Source organism: Engystomops pustulosus, chromosome 9, assembly GCF_040894005.1.
Source record: "Engystomops pustulosus chromosome 9, aEngPut4.maternal, whole genome shotgun sequence".
Classification (NCBI taxonomy): Eukaryota; Metazoa; Chordata; class Amphibia; order Anura; family Leptodactylidae; genus Engystomops; species Engystomops pustulosus.
In genome coordinates this window covers 60,173,606-60,192,816 of record NC_092419.1, presented here as the reverse complement: position 1 = coordinate 60,192,816, position 19,211 = coordinate 60,173,606, and the positions used below count along the sequence as shown (strand labels likewise).

The 19,211-nt window shown below is 47.4% G+C and overlaps 1 protein-coding gene across 3 annotated transcripts in view; it reads right to left on the bottom strand.

Annotated features, from left to right (window-relative positions):
- The window catches only part of LOC140077099 (coagulation factor VIII-like), an 810,463-nt gene that overhangs the window by 156,023 nt on the left and 635,229 nt on the right, over positions 1-19,211 (bottom strand). For 2 of the 3 annotated variants that reach the window (XM_072123989.1, XM_072123990.1), the window contains 2 exons: positions 10,867-11,022; positions 1,183-1,327 (listed from right to left, as the gene is read on the bottom strand). In XM_072123989.1, coding sequence (XP_071980090.1) covers positions 1,183-1,327; positions 10,867-11,022 — 301 coding nt within the window. The remainder of the gene's footprint in view (positions 1-1,182; positions 1,328-10,866; positions 11,023-19,211) is intronic. The other variant, XR_011849697.1, reaches the window with a different exon arrangement.

The following is a 19,211-nucleotide window of genomic DNA, read 5'->3' as shown; positions in this document are numbered from 1 at the left end:
TGCAGATGGACCATTAGAACCATTTTATCAAGTGAATATAAGGTTCTTGCAGAAAGTCAGGAGGGGAGAATCAGGTAGGGCAGAGGGATTGCACATTCCATTAGAGAGCTGTCGTTTGCAAGGTCCTCTCCTGGAGGGGCCTCATGGTGTAAAACTGGTGGACGGGGGATGGATAGCTGGACTTTGTGGTGGTTGGTAGGTTTCCATGGTGGGAGTCCTAGAGCTTTAAGGAATGAAGGCATGTCTTCAGGGGACTGCAGCGTAATGTGCTTCCCCCTTTTCAGACATGTAGGGTGAAGGAAAAACTCCATCTGTATGGGACATTGCTTTCTCTAATTAGGTTTAGAAGGGGGCACAGCACTGCCCCCTGAGCCAAGATGTATTGTGAGAGGTCTGGGAGAATCTTAAAGTTAGAGCCTTGGTGTTTGATTTGCTTTTGGGACCTCTCTTTCAAAAGGATCAGTTCCTTAAGAGAGTAATAATGAATGCATCAAACAAGGTTCATGCATGACCTCCAACCTTTAAGCGATAGAAGATCGCCTAGTTCAAATCATTCACTCTGTTGGACAAGGGGGAACATCAGAACACATGCTGGCGAATTCTTGTCTGCATTCCGCCAAGGTCTGGGAGGCAAAGTGGGACAATTCATCCTTGGTGGGCAAAGAGAACAAAGAGCAGGGTTCTGATGTCCTGCACTGGCGATCTAAGCAAAGGCTTACAGAGCATTTGTAGGCCTTCATGATGGGGGACTAGGACTGTGGGGTCGATGGAGCTACAGTTTATTCAGTTTTTCTTTATACATATTCAGGAAATACCGGAATGCCTTTCTTGAATTAAAAATTACATGATTATGTTGAAAAAATATTTGTTTAATTCTCATAGGTTTGACTTTTTCCAACCTTGTATATTATGATACTATGTGGTTGGTGTTCAGGGCTGTGAGGGCCCATCACCATAGGGGCCGTTGTGTCAAGGTCTAGAGATCCAGAAAGTTATGGTGATGGACCTGCTGTAACAGTGTAGAGGAGACAGCCGATTGGAGTGGATGACAGGTTCCCTTTAAAGCCAAGACAGAGCAGGAAGTCTTTTCAATTCAGAGTGCAGCTGTTAGAGCCCCTAAGGTTTTAATTTTGCTTGGGACCACGGGGATATTAATTTAAGAAAAAATATTATGTAACTTACTAGTAAGGTCACAGCCAAAAAGCTCCATACGCAGTCCAGCTCTTGCTCCGGTATGAGTTGGTTGAAGTCGTAGGAAACGAGCTATAATTGGAGGATCAAATTGGTTCTCTCGGATTGTAGATGCATCTACATTACCAAAAAATACCTAAAATATTATAGTAATTAGGAAAAAGTTTTATATTTGTAAACTATAATATGTATTGTTCTAACTATATAAATATTTGATTTTATATTCAATATTTCTATTTCTTAAAGCTCAAATCAGATATTTTTTTCACAAATTAATAGCTCTTGGGAGGTACAACAAATTTGTCTATTTCCTATGTACAACAGTCTCTTTAAATAAAAAGTTGTATAAAAACATAGATTTTTTAATTGTTTACATAACATTTTCTCACACTATAGGATTTACACATGGCATTGTTTATTCACACATATATATAATACAGTTTAGCCTGTCTGGCTACTAGAGCACTCTACTTTTGGTTACATAATAGGCTTTCACTAGTGGCAGAACTCAAAAATCACATTTTACTCTTTGGGGACATACCGTATATACTCGAGTATAAGCCGACCCGAGTATAAGCCGAGACCCCTAATTTTACCACCAAAAACTGGGGAAAACTACTGACTCGAGTATAAGCCGAGGGTGGGAAATGCATTGGTCAAACCCCCCCAGTAGAATACAGCCTGCCAGCCCCCAGTAGTATACAGCCTGCCAGCCCCCAGTAGTATACAGCCTGCCAGCCCCCATGTAGTATACAGCAGCCCCTAGTAGTATACAGCAGCCCACAGTAGTATACAGCAGCCCACAGTAGTATACAGAAGCCCCTAGTAGTATACAGCCAGCCTGCCCCCACGGCCCTTAAAAAAATAAACTTATATACTCACCCTCCGATGTCAGCGCGGCTCCCCGATGTCGGCGCGACTTACCGATGTCCCCGATGTCAGTGCGTCCCGTCTTCTTTCTTTTTCGCGGCTCCTCTTCTCTCTTCTGGCATGGACGCGACCATCTCTTCTTCTAACAGGCGCATACTATGACGCGGCCGCTGCTGACGTCATAGTATGCGCGGCCACTAAGAAGACATGGCCGCGTCCATGACGGAAGAAAGAAGAAGAGTCGCGGAGAAGAAAGAAGACGGGACGCGCTGACATCGGGGACATCGGTAAGTCGCGCCGACATCGGGGAGGGTGACATCGGAGGGTGAGTATTTAAGTTTATTTTTTTTTAAGTGGGTAATTTTTTTTGTTATAGACTCGTGTATAAGCCGAGGGGACGTTTTTCAGCACATTTTTTGTGCTGAAAAACTTGGCTTATACACGAGTATATACGGTAATAAGTTTTCATTAACGGCAGAACTCAAAAATCACAAGGTGGCACTTGATGGGTGTCAGGCAATAGCTTTTTTTTAGATTTTTTGGAACATTTATAAGAACAACAGTAGTCAAACTTATGACCAAAATACAGTATCATACATACATTGCGGCATCAGTATTTGATAGGAGTGGCGTGCCTTAGCATTATAAACATAATTAGGCACATATGTTGTTGCTAGATAAGAAATAGTATAAGTGAAATACTACCGCGGCCCATGCTACCTACACACTCACACATCAAACATGCAACCACAACACCATACACTCACTTCCTCCTCCTCCCCCCTTGACACATCAGGTGGGATTAAAGGTATTAGAGACAAGAGTCAATACCCCTACGCAGCAGTATGCGGGGTGTTACACCACCTTGCCCAAATCAGGTCAAATTTTTGCAGACAACCTCTGTGTTGATAGACTGTACGGTAGTGAGGTACAAACTTGTTTATTAGTAGGATCCACCGCTTTAAGGTGGGGGTGTCATGTTCTTTCCATGACATTACGACTACCATACGTGCATAATAAAGGGCGAATCTGCAGAAAATCTTGTCATAATGTCCATGCACTAGCTCATTGATTATACCCAGGAGGCAAACTTTGGGGGACAGAACTCGAGGCATGTCAAAGTGTGAATGCAGAAATTCCATAACTGCGGCCCAGAATGGCTGAACCCTGCTGTAAAACCACACACAGTGGAGAAAGGACCCACTGGCAGCCTGACATCGGAAGCAAGTGTCCTCATCTATAACACCTATGCAATGTAGTTTATCAGGGGTATAGTAGATACGATGAAGGAACTTTGTTTGGAACAGAGAGTCCCTAGCACTCACAATGTTTTCAAAGAAGGGTGATTCAACTTCTTTCCATTCCTCATCCAAAAGGTCTGGGATATCTTCCCTCCAGCGCAAAAGGGCCTTATCGAAGGGCTTTCTACGTGTGGACTGAAGAAGAGTGTAAGATTGGGTGAGTGGTCTAGAGAGCTCTGGGTCACTTAGTAGTTTTTCTAGGGGAGTAAACTCTACAGTCAGTTTGAGAGAACCAAACTGTGCCTGAAATGCATGGTGCAGCTGGAGGTAGTGGAAAGAAGCCATCGCCGGTAGGCTAAATTGCTCACTCAACTCCAACCAGGGAGGGAGACGAAGTGGACCAACCTCGGGTTCCGCCAAAGAGGAGTTCTAGGGGACTGAGGAGCAGGGGTAGCAGTTTGGACCAACCCTTGAGCCCGTTGCCAATTTACTGCAACTGCTCTCAACGGAATAAGAACAGATGTATATGGCTTGCATCTATATAGTAAGCTGGTGAGGGCTTCATACGATCCCAGGAGAGCCCCAGCCAGCGCAGTGGCCGCATTTGATCTATCAATGTCTATCCACCACCTAGCGTAAACTAATTGGGAAGCCAGATAGTACAGATACATGTCTGGAGCTGCCATGCCTCCCCTCTCTTTCGGAGCCTGCAACAGTTCCAGACTAAAACGAGGGGAACCCCCCTGCCAGTAAAACGCACGCAACATGCTTTCAAGGAGCTTAAATAAACTCATAGGGAGTAAAACCGGACATACATGAAAAAGATACAAGAATTTGGGGAGGTATATCATTTTAAAGAGATTGATACGGCCCAATAGGGAGAGTGGGAGAGAAGACCAACTACGTAGCCGGGATTCTGTGTCTGCCATTAGAGGCTCAAGGTTAAGTTCTGGGTAGGCACGGACGTCCCTAGAGACCCAAACACCCAAGTACTTAAAACAAGAGACAACCTGCAGGGAGACTGGGAAAGACATGGACGATACATTTATTTCAGATAATGGGAATAACACAGATTTGCTCCAGTTGACCCTAAGACCCGAGAATGAGCCAAACCTATCAATCAGGGATAAAAGGGACAGTAGGGAGGACAACCCTGTCTTGTGCCTCTCCCCATAGAGAAGGGCCCAGAGACATCCAAGTTTGTTCTGATCCTGGCTTTGGGCTCATGGTATAATAACCTTACCAAGGCAAGAAATCTAGGGCCAATCCCTATTTTCGATAATAGGAGCCATAAATAAGGCCACCCCACCGAGTCGAATGCCTTACAAGTGTCCAGCGATAGCACATAGCCAGGATCAGTAACATCCCCAGCAGACGCTATATTCAAAAATAGCCTTTGAATATTGATGTCTGTGTTCTTTCTAGGCATAAAACCAGTTTGGTCTGCATGTATCAGGGAGGTGACCACTTTATTTAGCCTTGTAGCCAAAATTTTTGCAAGGATTTTAACGTCCGAATTTAAGAGAGAAATGGGACGATAGGAATCGGGGAGTAGAGAGTCCTTTCCCGGCTTAAGCAGGACCACAATTAGGGCCTCCTGCATAGAGTCCGGAAGAGAGCCCCTCTCTAGAGCTACAGAAAAGAGGTTAACCAAGTGAGGAATTAGGATGGCACTGTTATCTTTATACCATTCCCTCCCCCCCCCCCCCCAACCCATCTAACCCAGGAGTCTTACCTAGAGGGAGAGAATTAATCGCCAGTTCCACCTCCTCAGCCGAGATTGGAGCATCCAGTTCAGAGGACTGCGAGGGGGACAGGTTCCATAGGGGAAGATTTTCCAAAAAGAGCTCCATATCGTCGGCGGAGACGGGGACCTGGAGGTATACAGGGAGGAGTAAAAGTCCTTAAATACAGCATTAACTTCCTTGGGGAGAGATACCAGGATATTATCAGTATAAATAATAGATGGAACTGAGGCGCATGGCCGCTCAGCTCGGGATAAATAGGCAAGCAGCTTCCCGTTCTTGTCCCCGAATTCAAATACTGATGCCTCAATTGTTTCCTAGTCTGCTCCTTAGCAAGATCCAGGTGCTCCCTTTGAGCGGCATGCGTTTGTTATCCTGACTAGGATCATCCAAATATTCCCTCTCCGTCTCCCCCGAAACCCTAGTCAGATCCGCTTCCCTCTGTCTGTGAACTCTCCTCTGTCCAGCCACCCCCGAGATGAAGGCCCCCCAGACACTAGATTTGTACGAGTCCCATGCGGCCAGAGGATCAGGGTGATCAGTGTTATTACTCCAGTATTCTAAGTGTGTGGCATGCACCACCTCTTTAACTACTGGGGAAGTCAACCAGGCCGGGTGTAGCCGCCATATGCGGGAATCTGCTGGAGGGCCAATCATTAGGGTTAAAAGCAGAGCAGAATGATCTGAGGCACCACGGGGGCAGTAGGAGACCGTATCAACAGCTGGGAGTAGATCGGGTGAAACAAAGGCTTGGTCGATGCGTGAAAAACTTTTGTGGACTATAGAATAGAAGGAATACACCCGCTCCATGGGGAATTTCCTCCGCCAAACATCCACTAAACAAAGAGCAGTGCCCCAGTCATTCAAATGTGCTGAAGCGGAGTCAATACCGCTAGTACGGTCTATAGATGGATCCGGTAAAGCATTAAAGTCTCCCACACACACCACTGGACTGGGAGGCATAGCGGCTAATTTATTGGAAATAAGGGTTAACAGTGCCGGGTCCATTGGCGGAGGGATATATATAGAAGCAATATTGAAGGCAGTACCCCACAGAACACAATGCAGTATGACAAATCTTCCAAAGTGGTCACATGCTACTTGAGCCACCTCAATAGGGAGGGCCTTAGTGACTAGTATGGCGACTCCCCTAGCATATACGGAATAAGAGGAGTGTTACCCCCTTGCTATCCAGGCCCGCTTTAGTGCTAGTACCCTCTGCCCAGTCAAGTGAGTCTCCTGAATACAAATTATATGCGGTGACTGTTTCTTAATAGAATCTAGTATTAAGGCCTGCTTAAATTTAGAATTAAGACCCTGCACATTCCAGCTTAATATCTTAAGCGGAGCCATATTATCTGAAGGGGTAAGGAAAGAGAAAGGATATCGATACCCATATATCAACAGAGCTTGAGGGGGGAGGAGTCACAGTCAGCCATCCATTCACTCCCACAAGCCACACAATTACCATACTTGGTGCCATCAGCACAATACAGACACACAACTAAAACAACCTAATCCCCAACTAAATAACCCCCTGTCTAACCCACAACAGTGGAGACCTATACCCTAGAACAATTAACTAACACAGGACAATGGTCCCTAGCTAAGACAGAACAACCTCAGCCTGTCCCAGGACCCTGATGAATTGAACATGTAGATATACATACAGCTTGTAAGGCAGCATTTAGAGCAGTACATAGATAATGGAGTGGAGCGGTAAGAAAAGGTGGAAAGAGAGAGGTAGGTAAGGAAAAGGGTGGGTGAGATGAGGAGGGAAAGTGGGAGGGAAAGGGGGAAGAATAAGGGGGAGGAAGAAGTCATTTAGAATACAAGATTAATGTCAACATGAATAATGCAGATTAGGCGGGCAGTAACAGCTGTTAAGGCATATGTTGGTAATCTGATTTAATCCGGAGGACGAGGGGCCGCAGCAGCTCTGGGAGCCGCATCCGCCCAGTGCAGGGCCTCAGCAGGGGAAGTGAAGAATCTGGAAACCTGACCATCAACAACTCGCAGCCTGGCTGGATACAACATTGAATATTTATATCCTTTTTAACGGAGACGTTGCCGGACCTCTGTGAAATGGGTGCGTTGTTTCCGTACAGCGGCTGAAAAGTCCGGGTAAAAGGATACTCTACTACCACTGTGCAGGATTTCACCTTTGATGCGGACCGTCCGCAGGATGGCATCTCTGTCCCTTTAGTGTAGGAGGCGGGCAAGAAAGGGACGGGGCAAGCCCCCCGGGGGTCCTGGACGGGCCGGGACTCGGTGTGCCCTTTCTATAGTAAAAAAAGGGGAGAAAGTATCAGCCGGTAGGAGATCCCGAAGCCATCTTTCTATAAAGGAAACAGGATCGGCGCCTTCCACTTTCTCAGGCAGTCCCACAATTCTAATATTGTTGCGCCTCAGGCGATTCTCAAAGTCGTCCGCCCTTTCTATGGATGTTTTCATTTGTTGCTGCAGATCTCTTATTTGGGCCGGCATAGGTCGCTGCACATCTTCCACCTCTGAGATCCTACGCTCCGTCTCCGTTATCCTTTCCTTGGCCTTGTGAACGTCATGCCGGAGCAGGACAAAGTCCTGCCGGAGTTCATTCACTTTCGAAGCCATCAGGGATTGGCAAAAGTTTATAGCTGCCAGGAACTCAGCAAATTTCAAATCCAACACCGCAGAGAGGTTCAGAGGGTCATCGGGGTTAGCAGGAGAGCCCGGCTGCAGGGGGCTCTGAAAGCCCTCAAACATAGAAGGACATGAGTCCAGAGATCTTGTAGGTGACAGGGGTTGCGCCCGCGAAAACCTCTCCAGCTTTTGAGCGGCATGTGTTTGTATCTGGGCCAGTACCGCTTGTGATGTGGTAGTTGTTTGGGAGTCCAAGGGGTCCAATGAGTGAAAGGGAGGGTCTCCAGAAATAGATTCATCATCAGATGGTGGAGCCGAAGGACCAGGCGCCAGTCTCTGTTTAGCATTCTTATGTTTATTACCCATAGCAAGGGGTTACCCAAAGCAGAGGTAGTGACACAGTAGAGACAGCAGGTAGGTCAGACGATCAGGCAGATATATTCAGAGAGATAGATTAGGAAATGGCCCACTTTTACTGACCAGGTGCGCTTTACCAGGCTTGATGTAGGGGTAGGCCTGAGGACCCAAAGGTCTCTTGATGCAGTCCAACAACAGAGAGAGTGAACTGTGAAAGAATTGGGCCACGTTGACAGACCCCACAGCTGGATGAAGGTGGATGTGAACAAGAATGCCAGGCAGATAGAGGTCACAAGCACTAGCACCGGACTAACCTTGGTAATGGAGGTCAGGCAGCACTGCTAACATGTGCTTGCACATGTGTTGGCGTCCGGGGTCCAAAAAACCACCCACAGCTCCACAGGCCGGGAGAGTATGGTAAGGGGCAGGCACTGGTTGTGTGCTCGGACAGTCCCAGCTTCTATCAGAGGAGCCCGCGATGCAGCAGCGGGGGACCGGAAGTGACCGCGGCCCGCACTTCCGGTCTGCGGCAGCCTCACCGGATACATGGCCGAGGGTTCTGAGGCTAGCTGCCAGCTTCGTAGATCGTTCCGGGCAGCAGGCGAGGAGGTATGAGCCGGGTAGCAGGCGGGCAGGTAGGAGCCGGGCACGAGGGGATGAGGCGCGATGTCAGCGCAGCAGCCGGCAGATGGCAGAGTTGCCGGCTTACCGCCGTGCTCCGCACCCCAAACACCAACCAGATGGGGCCCGGGAACCCCACGGTGAGAGGGGGATAGCGGGGGAGCAACTGTAGAGCAGGATGGCTGCCTTTTCTGCAGGATTACGATCAGGGTCCCGGGAGCTCACCGCCGTGCGTCCTCTCAGCCCCGACATCCAGTCACGCCCCCCCCCCTGATTTTTTTTTTTTTTTTTAAAAATAGCTTTGAAAGCACAGTTTGAATACAAGCAGTTTTACAATTAGAATTGCAAATATACCATATATACTCGAGATTAAGGTGAGTTTTTCAGCACAAAAAATGTGCTGAAAAACCTAACTCATTTTATACTCGAGTCTATAAAAAAAATTTATTCTATACTCAGTTTTCCAATTACCCCACAGGACCTCTTCATTCTTCCAGTGCACTGGCCCTGTCTCTGTCTTCCTGCGCACTGCCCGTGTGCTCCCTATAACATCAGCTGCTTGCTGACACAAGGGGTAACGTCAGCGACACACACACTATGAAGTCAGAAAGTGGCTGACGTCATGGTGTGTGCAACAGCAGCAAGCAGGAAGCCGGAGACAGAGCTGGAGCACCACTAGGGGGCATGGGCTGGCTAAATACTAGGGGCAGGGACTGGATGGCTATATACTGTAAGGCAGGGGCTGGCAGACTATAGACTAGGGGGCAGTAATTGTTTCCTGGCAAATACAATCAATTTTATCCTTAAAGTAGGCAGCCAGATCTAGTCTGTATGGCTATATACTGTGGGGCAGGGGCTGGAAGGTCTTAAGCTAGGGTCATGGGCTGGCTGGCTACATACTAAGGTGCCTGGGCGGACTGGCTATATACTAGGGGGCATGGGCAGGCTGGTTATATACTGAGAGACATGGGCTGGCTGGCTATATACTAGGGGCAGGGGCTGGCATGCTATATACTGGGGGCATGGGATGGCTATATACTAGGGAGTATGGGCTATCTAGCTATATACTAAAGGGCATGGGTTGGCTAGCTATATAATAGGGAGCATGGGCTGGTTGGCTACATACTAGGGGGCATGGGCTGATTAGCTAAATACTAGGGGGCATTGGCTGGCTGGCTATATAATAGAGAGGAGGGGCTGCCTGGCTATATATTAGGGGTCATGGAATGGCTATATACTAGGGGGTATGGGCTGGCTAAATACTAGAGGGCATGGGTTAGCTGACAATATACTAGGGGGCAAGGGGCTGACTGGCTAGCAACATACTAGGGGAGATTGGCTGGCTTTAAACTAGGGGCATGGGCTGGCTGGCTAAATACTAGGGGGCATGGGCTGGCTGTATACTGGGGGACATGGGCTGGCTATATACTGGAGGTATGAGCTAGCTATATTCTAGGGGGCATGGGTTTGCTCGCTATATACTAGGGAGCATGGGATGGTGGGCTATATACTAGGGGGCATGGGCTGGCTATATACTGGAGGTATTGGCTGGCTGACTTTATACTGGGGGATAGGGGCTGGCAGGCTATATGCTAGGGGACATTGGTTGGCAGTCTATATACTAGGGGTCAAGGGGCTGGTTATATACTAGTGGGTATGGGCTGTCTGGGTATATACTGGGGACATAGGCTGTTATAGGGGCTGTTAGACTATATGCTAGGGGGTATTGGTTGGCAGGCTATATTCTAGGGGGCATGAGCTGGCTATATACTAGGGGGCATGAGCTGGCTATATACTGGGGGGGGTATGGGATGGCTGGCCATATACTAGAGGGCATGGGTTAGCAGGCGATATGCTAGGGGCAGGAGGCTGGCTGGCAATATACTAGGGGCAAGGCGATAGCTAGCTATATATAGGGGGAAAGGGGCTGACTGACTATATACTGGGGCGTATGGACTGGCTAGCTATATACTAGAGACCATTTGCTGGCTGGCTATATACTAGGGGGCAAGGGGCTTTCTTGCTATATACTGTGGGGCAGGTGACTGACTAGCTAAACACTGGGTGGAGGCTGTGACCAATGCATTTCCCACCCATTGCTTATACTAGAGTCAATAGGTTTTCCCAGTTTTTTCTGTTAAAATTAGTTACCTTGGCTTATACTCAGATCGGCTCATACTCAAGTATATACAGGTAGTTCTCATTATTTGTGCACATACCATTTGATTACTGCTTGCATTTCCCTGATATGGGCTCCAGTTCTGTCCATTTATGCTGTAAAACACAAGGAACTGGGAAATATATATAGAAAGGAGACGTTGCCGAGCACCTTGTGTTTGGATGCTGTGAACCAGCATGGCTGTTAGGAGATCCACCTGGAAAAAAAGTAATACAGAGAATCTGTCATTTAAATAAAACCACCCAAAATAAATACTTTTTCAAAATCTATGATTTAAAAAGCATTGCTGTTATCCCTAAATGGTTCCCTTCCATGGATGCAATGTTAAAAAAATCATTATGTAAACTTATATGCATCACACTGAGTCCTGTATAGTAAATTTTACTTGCATGACCCTGCCTCATTTTTCCTGATTGACAGGTCTCACACAGTGTTTTGTGGAACATTGAGGGTGAGCTCTCTTACAGAGGGAGCATGTGGGGGGGGGGGGAAGATGAAGATGGCGGCTGGGGGTTGTTTAAGTGTGTATGACCTATGTCCTTTCTCTCTCCTTCCCGTATCCCCAGGCGTGGTGTCCTCTATCCCCCCCTCCCCCCCAGACGCTGTGTCCTCTCTCCCTCCTTCTCCCCCAAGCGCCGCATGTCCACTCTCCCCCCCCCCTCCCCTAGGCCCTGTGTCCTCTCTCCCCCTCCTCCCCCAAGCGCCAAGTGTCCTCTCTCCCCCCTTCCTCCCCCGGGCGCCATGCCCTCTCTCCCCCCTTCCTCCCCCAGGCCCATGTCCTCTCTTCCCCCCTCCTCCCCCAGGCGCTGTGTCCTCTCTCACCCCTCCTTCCCCAGTCGCTGTGTCCTCTCTCTCCCCCCTCCTCCCCTAGTCGCTGTGTCCTCTCTCTCCCCCCTCCTCCCCTAGTCGCTGTATCCTCTCTCCCCCCTCCCAGTCGCTGTGTCCTCTCTCCCCTCAAGACAACCCCCCTCCCCAATGGAACCTAGCATGTGAAGGGAGGTTGCTGCTCGAAATATTAACAGTGAGGGGAAGCCGCTGCTGGGACATGTTATTATTGAGGGAAGGCTGCTGCTGCTGGGACATGTTATTAGTGTGGGGAGGCTGCCGCTGGGACATGTTATTAGTGAGGGGAGGCCGCTGCTGGGACATGTTATTAGTGAGGGGAGGCCGCTGCTGGGACATGTTATTAGTGAGGGGAGGCCGCTGCTGGGACATGTTATCAGTGAGGGGAGGCCGCTGCTGGAACATGTTATCAGTGTGGGGAGGCCACTGCTGGACATGTTATTAGTGAAGGGAGGCCACTGCTGAGACATGTTATTATTGACGGAAACCTACTTTTGGCCCCCAGATTGTTATGCAAATTAGCTCAAGAGGCAAAACATTCAATCAGGACAGATGAGTATGTACTCCTGATATCCTACCACATATAGCACCTTGGAACCCACTGCCACTAATGTGTTTTATGGGATTCTGCATATATGTTCCCTACATCCCCTTGGCAATGAGCATGTCTCCCACACCCCTTGGTTACAAGCCCTTGTTTTTGTGTGTATGTGTTATTTTTTTGTCTTTCATGACCGTGCCTGCTGTGGAGTACTTCAGACTCCAACGATGACCAACCTTGTTTTTTTTTAGAAATAAACTGGTTCACGAGAAGGTGTGTCTGCATTTTTATTTCAACAACACATTTTTTAAAAAGTTTTTCTGTGTCACTTGGTATAGTTTGCCATAGTAGTGGTGCTGTCTAGTTGACGGTGCTCATTACCAAGGGGCGGACTGAGTGTAAAATTGCAAACAAAAAGATGGCAAAAACTAAGGCCCATACCATTACCCAGGTACCCAGGGGTGTCAGGAAGAGTAGTGTACAAACCATCTATAGATGCTCAGGTACTGGGACGGCTGCAGGCTGTTATTATTGCAATGGAATAGTCCCCCTAACAGTGGGCTATCCCAGCTCAGTAACGGCAGGCGGCTGCTGTTTTTTTGTAGCAGGCTGATTTTGAAGATAGGGGGGACCCCACATCAATGTTTTTTTTTATTTCTGCCCATAAAATGATGTGGGGTCCCTCCTATTGTCAAAGTCAACCCGATGCCATTACTGAGCTGGGATAGCCCGCTGTTAGGGGACTATTCCAGCGCAATAATAACATCCATAGATGGTCAGGTGCTGGTTTGTACCCGGATCTTCCCGGAAGGAACCTCTGGTGGTGGTAGTTAATGGTATGGGTGTTATTGTTTGCCATAATTTTGTTGGCAAATTTACATGAAAACCACCCCTTAGTAATGAGCACTGTCAACTAGACAGCACCATTTCTTTGGCAAACTATACCAAGTGACACAAAACACTTTAGAAAAAATTTTATAGGAAAAAAAAATGCAGACACACCCTCGTTAACCATTTTATTTCTATAAAAAATGTCATCGTCAACTATTGAATCCGAAATATTCCAAAGCAGACACATTCCTGGGAGACAAAAAAAACACACACACAAATACAAGGGCTCTTTGCCAAGGGGCTGTAGGCAACATGCTCGTTGCCAAGGTTATGTGGAGGGCATTTATGCAGAATCCCATAAAATATTGGTGGTAGTGGTTTTGTTGGTGTTATACGTTGGAGTATAGCAGAAATACGCACCTGTCTCGGTCAAAGAATGCACTGACTATATGCTGAGCACAGTATCGCTAGTAACTCCTCAAGAAAATTTGCATAAGTGTTGGATGAAAGTTTTAGAACAATCTGGGGGTTACACTCAATTAAAGGAACCTGCCACCGATCTACCTTAGCAGGTAGATCCATGATGGTAGGTTTCCTTTAAGGGAGGCCGCTGCTGGGTATTTTATTATAGAGGGGTGGCATATATTAGAAAATAGCCATAACCTCATTGTGCCTACGGTTGCATCAAGTCTAAATACAGCCATGGATACAATGAAACACCTCTTTAATTTTTCCCATCCTACAATCTACTTCTATGCCTGCTGGTAATATTGTATGTGTTTTTGTCTCTACTCTAGATTCTATTCTATATGGGATCCTGGAGGCAGCGCGTGACAGCAAAGGGAGAAAAAGTCATCAGAGAAGATCACAGCTACACAGACTGCAGTACAAAAAGTGCTAAAAGAGGACAATGACCACAGTTAACCTGTTTTACTGAACTTCCCACCACGTGGGGCTTGCAAGTGAATTCAGGGGCACTTTTGCCTGCAGCAAGGGAGTGGTTGTGCATTTATGCTATTCTTCTCTTACACTTTGCAATCAGCAGCAGACAGTGTCATTGAATATACTGAAGCCATGGTGTATGCATAGTGTGATCTCGCTGTGCTACAGCCAACACAACCACACTGCTTTCTGCTTCTGCGCTCGCACACAGACATCACGCTGTGTCCCGACCCAATGCTGACGGGAGAGACAACAACAAGGGGTAAAGAAGCTGCAGAGAGGAAAGCATCAATGTGTAAAACCCCTATGCAACGGGCAAGTTATTTGGCACAGCATTAGTAACCCTAGCAATGACTATTTTCCCCTGCCAATGAGCATGTTGCTTAGTATTAGCACCCTGGCAGCAAGCAGTTTATATAGTTGTAGCCTTTAGGCAACAAGTGTGTTAATTATTTTTTCTTCTGTGTATGCAATGCTTTTCTCTGCATTCGGTGGACTCTGTCAATGACCGGGATTTGATTTTTAAATAAAATGCTTAATAAGAGTGTGTTGAGTTTTTATTTTAATAAAATAGATATATTTTAATTGTGTTTGTTTTCTTTTAACTTAAATTTTACCTTTAGTAATAATGCTGTCAAATAGCCATTACCAAGACCAGGGCTTAGTGTTACCCTGCAATAACAGCCTACAGCTGCCCCAGTTGGACGATCCGACTAAATCACGGCACAATCGGTCGGACATTCCGGAACGGTGATCGCGACGTGGACAGGTAAGTAAATGTGCCCCACTGTGTACATGGATCTGATGTAGAAAAAAAAAATTTGTGTGCTTGTTGCTAGTGACCTAATGCTATGTAACATGTTAATTGCCTGTAAGAATCAGGTCGGGACACAGTGTGATGTCTGTGTGACGAGATACGATGCTGTATGGTAGGAAAGAGCAGCATCAGAAGGCAGTGTGGTCGGGCTGGCTGTAGCGAGATCACACTCTACCTACACAGTGTCTTCAGTATTTTCTGACACTGTCTGCCGTGGGTGGGACAGTGTCAAAGAAGATTAGCAGAAATGCACAACCAGTCCCCTGCTGTAGGCCTTCCTTTCTAACAGTAGAGAAGATTAGAATAGTCAGTTAATGGGACTGATATTTCAATAATAGTGGGTGTCAAGATTTGGGATCAGTGGATCCTCAGGACCACCATGGGAGGTGGTACTAGCCGACACCTGGGACCGGAAGTGGCACCACCGAAAGTTGCACCTGGTCTTCACGAGAGCTCGCCACAAAGCAGGATGGTCTTGTTGTGGCAGGGTACCACCAGGTTGTACCACAGGTGCGACTAGCCCACGATGGCAGCTGAGGTTGAGATAGCTTAGCAGGAGACAGTCTCGTGGTCAGGTTCAGGCACAGGGTCAGGGCAGGTGGCAGAGATGCATGGTCAAGTCCAATCCGGGGTCAGCAACGCGAGGTCCAGGCAGATGGAGGCAGGGACACAGAACACGGGAACTCAGGAGCAGGAACACACAGGAGCGCGGGAACACAGGAACTCAGGAGCAGGAACAAACAGGAGCGCAGGAATATTGCAACGGAGCTTTCACAATGGCGTAGGCTCAAAGATCTGGCAGGTTGTGATGTAAGAGGCAGGTTTAAGTAGCCTTTTGGGAAAATGGCCAGCACCAATTAAAGGTGCGCTGGCCCTTTAAATTTCCTGAAGCCGGCACGTGTGAACCCTAGGAGATGGGGACACGCATGCACGGACAGGAATCTGGAATGGGGACAGGTGACTGGCGCTGGCTCTGCGCCTACAGGGACCGAGGAGCACGGCTGAGCCCACTACCCACGACATGGGTCGCCGGAACACACATGACGGTCCCCCCCTCCGGCCTCCCTCTCCTCTTGGGCTGGAGAATTCTCTGTAGGAGATCATGGTCCAGGATGTTCTCCTCGGGCTCCCAAGATCTCTCCTGTGGCCCGAACCCCTTCCAGTCAACCAAGAAGAACCGCTTACTCTTCACTGTCTTCATATCGAGGATCTCCTTTACCTCATACATGTCAGAGGAGTCGGCCACAGGAGCAGGAGGAGATACTTGCCAGGAGAAGCGTTTCAGGATGACAGGCTTGAGCAGGGAGACATGGAAGGAGTTAGGGATGCACATGATGGGAGGAAGGCACAGCTTTTAGGACACCAGATATGTTGAAAGAAGAAGCTGGCAAGACGTGGAGCAGACGAAAGACCTGGAAGAGGAACAAAATGAGACATCTTCGAAAATCGGTCCATCACCACCCAGATGCCGATATTCCCCGAGAAAGATGTAAGGTCCGTGACAAAGTCCATAGACACGTGTGATCACAGGTGACTGGGTATCGGCAACGGAAGCAAGAGAGCAGCCGGTTTCAGACGTGAAGGCTTATTACGGGCACAAGAGGTGCAGGATCCCACAAAGTCCCAAAGATCCTTGACCAAGTTAGGCCACCAGTAGTGGTATGCAGAATGCATGGTGAGCTCCCTCCAAAAGATATCGCCATTCTTCCAGGGCAAGTTTGATGTCCAAAAGTTCTCTATCCCCTATAGAGTTATTCCTCTCTGGGGGTGAAAAGGTTCTAGAAAAGAAGCTGCACATGAGCATTCGACCATTAGGCCCTGCACCTGCCCCTGCACCTACGGAAGATGCATCCACCTCTAGTATAAAGGGCTTCTCTGTGTCGGATCTAGTGAGAACAGGAGCCGTGGCAAAGGTTGACTTTATCTTTAAGAACGCTTCTTCAGCCGCCAGCAGCACGTATACAGCAGATCTCAACAGATGTCATTGACGAACTCCTGGAGGACAACCAGAGCATTACACAGTTCAAATGGCATCACAAGGTACTCAAAATGTCCATCTCGGGTGTTAAATTCTGTCTTCCGTTCGTCTCCCTTGCGGATCTGGATGAGGTTGTAGGACCCATGAAGGTCCAGCTTGGAGAAAATCTTGGAAACGTGCAGGCGGTCAAAGAGCTTTATGATCAACGGAAGAGGGTAGCGATTCTTAACCATGATCTTGTTCAGTCCACGATAATCAATGCAGTGACGCAGAGAGCCTACCTTCTTGGTCACAGAAAAGAACCCTGCACCGGTTGGAGAGGAGGACTTGCGTATAAACCCTCTCTGCAGGTTCTCTTTAATTTACTTCAACATGGCAGTGGTCTCGGGTAAAGAGAGAGGGTACACCGGAACCCGGGAAGGAGAGGTACCCAACAACACCTCAATAGAGCAGTCGTAGGGGCGATGTAGTGGCAATGTCTCTGCCTGCTTCTTAGAGAACACATCGTCAAAGTCCCGGTAGGTAGGCCATCTAAAGGCTTAGGAGTCACAGAGAGAGCCAAGATGGACACTGGCCTAGACGCCTCCATACAGCGGGACTGACACTCTGGACCCCAACAAAGAACCTCATCCAGTAGAGTACAGGTGCATGAAGCTGCAGCCACAGAAGACCCAGAAGGAGGGACAAGGTAGAGCGGGGAAGCACATAGAAGGACAGCCTCTCCTTATGCAGAGCACCAACTTGCAGGGAAATTGGCTCAGTGCGGTACCTGACCGGTTCGAAGAGAATTAGTCCGCTGACCAAGGAGATGACCACAGGGAGGTGGTGCCGGGAGACCAGGGCAGCATCCACAAAGTTCCCTGCAGAGCCGGAGTCCAATAAAGCAGGGACCTGGATCTGGGCACAGGTAACAACGAAGAGGAGCACAGGAATAGTCAGGCCTGGAGAAGCTTTGCTCAAACCTATGGACGCTTCTTCAAACAACCCTAGGTGCTTGCGTTTCCGGACATTGGGGACGGCCAGGACAAGTCCTGATAAAGTGCTCTGGGCAGGCACGCCTGACTCGCCCACTGCCTCCCAAACAGCCTCCCATCCACCCACCCCCATGCATGACTGACAAAAATCAGCTCCTGTCTGTTCACGTTCTTTACTATCTCTTTTTGCTTTAAAAGAAGTCGCTTAGGATAATTTCTCTCCGCAAATTTCTTCTTTACCCTCATCATTTGACTCATCAAATGATCTGTAGGTTTTTTATATAATTCAGTTTCCAAACAACCATTACTCATTTTTATCATTGTGTCAAGAAATTTTAATTTTTCTGCAGAATAAACTATAGTAAACTTGACAGTTGAATCAACCGTGTTCAATTCTTCAAAAAAGGCCAGTAGATCATACTCTGAACCCACCCAGATAGCACACACATCATCTATGTATCTCCACTATTCCAAAAACTTCTGAAAATGGGGCGACATATAGATGACATGCTCCTCAAGGTACCATATATAGATGTTAGCATATGTGGGGGCCACATGAGACCCCATGGCGGTATCTTGTACCTGAAGGAAAAACTGGTCCCTGAAGAGAACATAGATTTCAGAATAAGTGCCAATAGGTCAAGAATGAATTGCTTGCATTCACTTGTATACACAGAGTCTTCTAACATAAATTTTTACAACCCTCAGTCCCCTCTCATGTTCAATAGACGTGTAGAGGCTGGTGACATCAAAGGACACCAGCTAAACCTCTTTCACACTAGGGAGTCTGACCTCTTTCAACTTATTTAGAAACTCAGATGTTTCTCTGATATGAAACAATGCACCAGTCGCATATTTTCTCAATACCTTGTCTAGAAAAATGGCTATGTTACTGAAAATAGACCCCACCCCTGAAATTATCAGGCATCCAGGGGGGGCCCACTAGGGTTTTGTGGATCTTTGGGATTGTATATATGACTGGTGCCCTGGGGTGTGTAATAATCAAAAATCTTTGCAATGAATGTAGGGTATTCATTGAAACCAGCCCTGTAAGATCTTCTTCATATAGTAAATCAGTGATACCGATTTTAGCACACTGTAACCAGTGATAAATCTAAGAGATATGTACAAATGTATTTTTTATGAAAAAGTTCTTTGAAAACAGTAACTGATAGTTTTTATTTTATTCTTTACAGAAATCATTTGAAGAGAAATCACATTCATACAGAACACTTATGAGTTAGTCACAAGGAAAACACATGAATATCTCCAATACAAGATGAATATCTCCAATACGGCATTATAGTTTGTTTTGTATGTGTTATTTAAGGTGGGGACTATGCACTTTATCATCCATTCCATAACTCTCTAGAAAGTTAACCCCTCCTTGAGGATGTATGTTGGTTGAGCAGAGGGTCATAGTATGTTACCGCCGTGAAATATTAGATACGCAGCTGGG